Source organism: Tasmannia lanceolata, unplaced genomic scaffold (genome assembly GCF_043159265.1).
Source record: "Tasmannia lanceolata isolate RefF3 unplaced genomic scaffold, GAP_Taslan_0.1 ptg000006l, whole genome shotgun sequence".
Taxonomy (NCBI): Eukaryota; Viridiplantae; Streptophyta; class Magnoliopsida; order Canellales; family Winteraceae; genus Tasmannia; species Tasmannia lanceolata.
Window position 1 is genome coordinate 7,498,210 of NW_027518683.1, and position 7,819 is coordinate 7,506,028.

At 43.0% G+C, this 7,819-nt stretch overlaps 1 protein-coding gene across 1 annotated transcript; it reads right to left on the bottom strand.

The window, feature by feature from the left end:
• Nucleotides 1-6,547: 6,547 nt before the first annotated feature.
• Nucleotides 6,548-7,108, bottom strand: LOC143878162 (uncharacterized). The gene has a single exon (XM_077380467.1). It carries the CDS (start codon nucleotides 7,106-7,108, stop codon nucleotides 6,548-6,550), a length of 561 nt encoding a protein of 186 aa, XP_077236582.1.
• Nucleotides 7,109-7,819: the final 711 nt, after the last annotated feature.

Here is a 7,819-nt window from a genome sequence, read left to right on the forward strand (position 1 = left end):
TCCCATTAAAGCTTGATTAACCTGCTTTATCCTTCTAATACCGAGGCCTCCTCCTTTGACTGGCTTGCAAACATTTTCCCAACTGACTAAAGCCAAAGACCTCTTCGACTACGACCCCCCCCCCCCCCCCCACAAAAATCTTCTCTGAATCTGTTCAATACGCTTAACAACATTCACAGGACATTTAAATAAAGATAGCTGATAAATGGGAATATTAGACAAAACAGCCTTAATCAAGGTTAACCTTCCTCCTTTAGAGACCAAATTCCTTTTTCAAGTATCAAGTCTTCTTTCAATTCTTTCCACAATGGGATCCCATGCACATTTGAGAGGCCTTCCCATCCCTAAAGGAAGGCCCAAATAAGAAGAAGGAAGCCTTTCCAATGGGCAACCCATGAGATTGGCTAGGCTAGAGGCTTCTGCCTCTTCGACATTCACAGCATACAACCTTGATTTTGAGAAATTTGATCTTTGCCCTGCCACTACTTCATAACATCGGAGAATCGCCTTAAGGTTGAGAATCTTCGAGACTTGAGGGGGGCTAAAAAGTAAAGTATCGTCCGCGAATTGTAAATGCGACACCTCGATCCCATTCTGGCTACACTTAACCCCGGATACCAGACCCAACGATCTTCCTTTCATCATTAGCAGACTCAAAGCTTCAGCTACAATCACAAATAGAAAGGGAGATAAAGGATCCCCTTGGCGTAAACCTCGCGAAGATTTGAAAAAACCTTTCGGAGAGCCATTAATAAGAATGGAGAACCAAGCCGAAGATAAACAACTTCTAATCCAACCCCTCCACTTCATACCAAAACCCATCATTTCAAGAAAATAATCTAAACAGCGCCATTCCACTCTGTCATAAGCTTTTTCCATATCCAACTTGCAAATAACACCTTCCTTACCTGATTTTGCCATCCAATCCACCATCTCATTTGCCACCAACGAGCAATACAAAATTTGTCTCTGACTAACAAAAGCACATTGATTCTCGGAGATAATAAGAGGAAGGACCACCTTTATACGATCTGCCAAAACTTTTGACAACACCTTATAAAGACAACCCACAAGACTGATAGGCCTGAAGTCAGAGACTTTCACAGCACCTTTAACTTTTGGCAAAAGAGCAAGAAAAGTGGCGCCAGTACTTCGTTCCAACTCTATGCCATCGAAAAATTCTCGAAAAAATAACATAATATCTCCCTTCACACTCTCCCAACAAGCCTGGAAGAAAGCGAGGCAAAAACCATCCGGCCCCGGAGCTTTATCCCGATTCATCGAAAAAACCCCTCTCTTCACCTCCCCATCCGAAAATGGCCTTTCCAACACCGAAATAGAATTCTCATTAAGAGTTTTAAAAACCACCTCATCTAGCCTAGGCCTAACTAATTCTTCTGAAGAATATAACGATCTGAAATAGTCCACAATTTCCTTGGAAATCACATCTTTGCTGAAAGATAAAGTTCCCTGAACCTCCAATGCCTCGATTCTATTGTTCCGCCTCCTAGCACTTGCAATGTTGTGAAAGTAGGCAGTGTTTTTATCACCTTCTTTTAACCAATTTACTCTGGACTTCTGCGTCCAAGATATTTCTTCCTGTAATAGAAGAACTCTGTGTTCCTCCTTTACTTTTCCCAGATCTTTCAAATCCTCCTCTGAAGCTAACCTTCCCTCGTCAGCCAAAGAAATGCCCCTGATTCGATTTTGTAACCATAATTTTCGCTCATAGATTGCCCCTAACCGGAGGGAATTCCACTCTTTGAGTCTCTTTTTCACATATCTGAGTTTCTCCCCTATGATAAAATCCGCCGCCCCTTCAACCTTGCAGGATGCCCACCATTCCCCAACATCACATCAAATTTCAGAATTTCTAACCACGCTAAATCGAACCTGAACGGAGAAGGCCCCCACGAATCCGGTCTTGGATCCAACACAAGCGGGCAATGATCAGAAACAGAATGAACGAGCGCCTTCTGGCATACATCCGGGAAGAGGGATATCCAATCGGAGCAAAACAAAAAACGATCTAATCGACTTTTACTGAAATTTCTGGACCAAGAAAATTTAGCCCCCATCATTGAAATATCAAACAATTCATTCTCAGCAATGAAATCTGAGAAATCAACCATATTCTGAGTATTTCTCCTACACCCCTGCCTTTCTTCGATACATCTAATTTCATTAAAATCTCCCCCCAAACACCAAGGATTCACCTATTTACTTCTAACTATAGTAAGTTCTTCCCACAGCTTTTTCTTCTCCCCCTACCTGTTGGACCATAAATACCGGAGAAAGTAATCACAACCGCTTCCCCCACCTTTCTGAGAACTATTGAGACGGAAAATTGGCCTAGCCAAGAATCTTGGATCTCCCATTTTGATTGATCTCACATAACTAATATGCCTCCTGCTGCTCCAACAGCATCCAAAGATAAGCAATCCCAATTCGCATTTCCGCCTAAACTTTTGACTATAGCTCTGTTGACCACCCCCATCTTTGTTTCTTGGAGACAAACTAAGACCGGCTTATTAATTTTTACTATTTCTTTGACCTGGGCCTTTTTTTCTAAAGACCCCAAACTATTTACATTCCATGATATTATCTTCATGTAAAACCAGATGACAGAGGTACACTTCCCCTAGGGCAATTTCTTCTGTGACCCCTCGCATTTCGAACATCCTGCGTACTAGCAGCAAAGTCTCCATAATTCACATCCGATTTTAGTTTTGCTAACTCCCGTAGCAACTTCCTGACCCCTTCAACATTTGAAGGATCTGAACAAGACCGCTGATCCATTTCCCTTCCCTCCGCAACTCTGAACATAGACCTCAGCTGATCTTCAGGTCCTGAATAGGACAAACCCAAAACTCTGCTAGTGGAAATGATATGGTTTACAAAAATCTCTAAAATTTTGGATTTAGGGTCAACCCAGGAAATGGGTCTGAGATTTTCCTCCACTCCTATAACTAAAGCTAGGCTATCCTTCTCTGAAGCAGCTTGGGTGGATGACTCACAACCTCTATATGCTTCCTCATCCAAATTCTCCCAAGTATCGATCTGAGCAATACCAACCGTCGGATGACTGGAACAAAGAGAATTTAGGCCCTGCTCTGCCGATTCCAACCATAATTGACCATGACATACACCCTTGAATGAATCAAAACCTCTGCGGACCTCCTCGGAGATTTGTATCGATTCATTTGAAACTAGAGAAAGATTACCCTGTTTTGAAGATTCCATCCAAAATTGACCCTGGCACACCCCCTGTAATGGAACAAAACCCCCTTGATCATCTCCTAAACTTGGCCCATCATGGGAAACATCAGTAAAATCGTCGAACAGGTTGACGGATAGACAAGAGTTTCCAAAAATGCCCTCAACACCGTGTAACACAATACTAGATTCTGGATGCTTGAGAAGAGGCTCGACAGATACTGACATCCGAATCAATGGTGACGATGGACTGCATTCACTGCCATTTAAAAAACCATAATGGACTTCACCCCTTTTCGATGACCCCGCCATCAGAAAAGGCAAAAGCCCATGAAGATAATTTTCAGGAAGGCCCATTACATTTCGCGGGCTCCGGGAATCCCACGAAGCAAGATTAAAAGAATCGGACGGAGGGGGGACTCTCCAATCGGATCAACGGAGATGCAACATCATAGAGAATTGAACAGAGAAAAGCTGTTTTCCGCCGAATGGGAGAGCATTCTCCGCGCGACACGTCACCCAAACACTGTAGCCCAGAGACCATGTACCTATCTCTTGTCACATTTTTCAAATTTCTCACGCTATCGCTGTCAAGAGGATACACGTAGCCGGGTTGGTGAAAAGACGAAGAGGCGCCTGTTAGCCCCACTCTTCCTTGATTGCTACCGAACGCCGCCATCTTCTCCGACGGACCCATTCCATAACAACTGAGAGAACCCGACCAAGGTTGCTGAAATAGAGCTGTTGTTTCCTTCGATTGTCGCACATTGTATACAGATGGGCGAGTGAAGTTTCTTGACGCCATCACCCAATATACTGTTTCATCGATGCATACCGGAAGCTTGATAAATCTGGGGCGGATAATGAAGTCATAAGCAGGATCAAAGCTTTCTCGTAGCCGCCACCTTCATCACAGGAACCATCTGTTGCTAAGACTCTTCCAATTCGACATCCTATTTTTCTGAAATTTTCTACTAACCATGCATGGGGAGGAAGACTTGCTATTGACCACCATGAAGAAGTAAAAGTCCCTGAAAATGATCCTTCCATTCACGTAATTCTTCAAAAGGGTTATCCTCTGCATTAGACCATCGGAACCTGCAGTCCACATATAAAGCATCCGGAGAGGAAGTTATAGTGAACTCCCCGTTGGCAATCTGCAGGACCTCGAATTCTCCTGAAATCCCCGAAGATTTCTCTAACCACCTCTTCAACTCCATAGAGTCTTTATCTGCTCCATTTTTAGTTTTACCCCATATGGTTCTCTGGATGCCAAATCTAGAGCCCAACTTTATGGATTCAGCCCATATTTCTTCAGGGCACATAGTGGAAGTGTCAATTGATTCCGGAGTTAATGCGACAGCTTCCGCCACAGGCTGACTACCAACTACCTCTACTGGATCCTTTGAGACCACCTCCACCGTTCTTCTATCCATAATATCTCTGGGCAGCTTCTTCTTGTGGGTTCTAATAGAGCTTGGCATAGGAAAATTCTTGTGGACGCCGACGGGGAAATTGAAATCAAAACCAGACCACACATTCCTGCATCTGTAACATTCTGTTCGTCTTTTGAAATTAACGAACTTGCACTTTGAGTACCTCCAGTCCCCCGGGTTACTTACTTTTCTTCTTACTGCTACCCTTTGCAAACGCTCCTCCCTACGACTTCGTTTCACGTTCCATCCTTCACTTGAGCTTTCCCCTCCATTGAAGTATTTTTTGGTTTGGGCTCCATTGTTACGTTTTCCAAAACCGGGCTGGAAAGCAATTCGACTATTCTCCAAAGCAGTCTATCTCATATTCTTCATAAACTCCTCCATAAGATCTTGCAAGCCAATCCTAGCAAAACAGTCTCACAATGTGCAGACCGATCTCACCTCACCCACCGGGAGATGAGACAGAAACAGAAAAAGATAACGAGATGGGAACCGAATCAGAGACAGATAGTGAATATGATGAACCAAAAGTATATACAGTGGGGGAGTCAGACTCAGAAACCGAGAGTACTTCCACAAATACAGAGGAAGATGAAGATGAAGAGGAAGAAGAAGAAACAACCGAAGAAACCGATACCGCAAGAACGAATGAAGAAGCAGAGACAGCAGAAATGGGAGGAGATATTCCGATACCAAACAGGAGACACCACAACAGAACGGCTGGGATGCGCCGGAGAAGACGCTCCACACCAGATACCCACAACCCAGAGACTTTTTGAGCAACCTATCGAGACCCACCTGCTCCCCAAAGGATTAGTCCAAACCGACGCAGTAGAAGTCCGAGCCCCATGTTCTACTTAGCTTCGACGACGGACAACGAGTCCCTCTCACCGGACTAAAATCACATCGGCCGGCGGTGTGCTCTCTGGATCTATCACAGCTCACAATATAGACACAATTCTGTAAACAATTATATGAACGAATGAATCAGATTTTTGACCCATACGTCTCCAATTTTCCAATGATGACTTGTCGATCCTTCTCAGATTTACAAGTTCTACATCATCCTTTTCAATACGACCATGATACACCGCGCTTTCTAATCAAGATTCAATAAATGGTAGATGCAGACCGCTCCAATTCCAATATGTATCAAGTATCAACCAGTGAACATTGTATCAAACTATCAATTATCCAACATGAAGACGATCCAGAAATTCATTGTATGTGTTTTTCCATGTTCAAGACAACACAGGCCTCATCAAACACCATAACAATATGTATACTCTTTAGAACAAATGCAGCAAATAAGAATTAGAGGAGCAATTCTATACAATATCATTGACATTTAAACTGAAGTTGAATAACAACAAATGCTTTAGCAACATCCGCCCATAGAAAGGAATCAAAGACCACCAAAAGAAAGTGAAAAGGAAAACATTGACATCAACCATCCACAATTCCCAGACTGTGATGGAGATACAAGCAATTACTCTCTAAACCGAAGAGTTCAACCAAACAACATAAATCCCCTGGTTACAACCTCGGAATCATTTGTGAAGCAGCCGCGATAAACCTTGAGTATGTACATATGTAATAGAAACAAAACCCTAGCTTTTAACCTAGAAACGCAGACAAATTAAAAGACTAAACCAATTAGGGAAAAAACAACTACATAAAGCCTTTCAAGGTAGCAAAAGATCATATATCGCATCTGTTTCCTTGTTTCACTGTCCTGATCATCCAGTTGAAAAAATATAGGAAGATCCAGAGAAGGAGAAACCGAGAGTGAAAGAGTGACCGATATCAGATCGCCCTACGGACCTTTGTGAATTTCATGTATATCGCCAAAGTTACCGTAGATCAAAGCCAATTTACAGCAAACCGAGTCAAAATTAGGGTAAATCCAGCCTCAACAGACGCAGTAAATCCTTAGTCGCCAAATCCTTGTCACCGCTCTTGTTTATAGCCCCTTTTTTTGCGAAAAAAGCAGGAATAGGCAGAGAACTTGGAGATGGAGAGGCAACGAACGCAGATCCGAAGTAATCACCATCAAAAGATTTCAGATCTGTTATCCGGATCTGCTTCCTAACCATCTCCGAGTCCGATCCTAACCGATCCGTCAAAAACAGATCCGAATCCTCGTTATCATCGACTTTCACCTTCTTTTCTTCGTCGATTTTTGCCTTCTTTTCTTCGTCGAGTTTCGAAAGTTTTTCCAATTCCTCTCCGCGTTTCAAGATCTTCACCTGTCCCATGACTAGATTACATGACGGAAATTTCTCAACCGTCCGGCACCGGCCGTAGCGATCTCCGTTCAGTTTCCCGGCAGATACAGCCGGGAAACTGCGTTTCTTCCGGCCAGATCGTGACTGTTTTCGAGGGCAATTTTGGTATTTCTGGGGAGAAAATTTGCCTTCCAGAAAGTCTGGGGAATGGAGTACTGAGATCCCCATAGCATATACTGTACGGAAGGGAGACACTCAGACAAGACAAAAACGAAGGTGAAAACACAAGTGTTTTTTAATGGGATTCTTTGAAGTGGGGAGAGTCTCTTTTTATAAGGCAAGAAAGCTATTTATATGCATCTTTTCTCGCTTCATGTTTAGGAAACCTCCTTTTGACGTGGAGAGCAAGCAACCCGATGAGTTAACTATATTACATAACTGCCACAGGGGTTCGCCTTCTATTTTCAGGACCCGCGTATGAGTGAGTGAGTGAGACAGTGAGAGGTTTTATATGGTGTAAGACCTTATAGTCCCGTATTTTTTAAAAGTGATGATTCAAACCGTCCATGTGATTGGCCACAACTTAAATAGGTTGTGGAGGAACTGAATGTTATGGAAACGTTACAGATCGGAGAGCTAACGATTGTCCTATGGAAATGAATTTTTTTGGGGCACAACCTATTGTTACTGTCACCTATGATCGCTCTGTCACATGGACGGTTTGAATAATCATATGATGTGGTCTCCTATGAGTGCCTTGTTACTTGTTAGAAAGGCTCAGCCATTGATTGTCATGGCATCAAGACTATGTGCGTTACTTGCATTGCGTTCAAAAAGGTCGACGGTCTTGCGTGTTAACATTGAAAGTCCGTTTTAGAAGTCTTAACTCACAATAATTTTCTTTTGTTTGGAGCGTCATTTCAGCGCGTCCTCTCTAGA

Excerpts from the sequence above, each read along its gene's own strand:
- LOC143878162 (XM_077380467.1), bottom strand. The coding sequence starts at position 7,108 with ATGGGGATCTCAGTACTCCATTCCCCAGACTTTCTGGAAGGCAAATTT.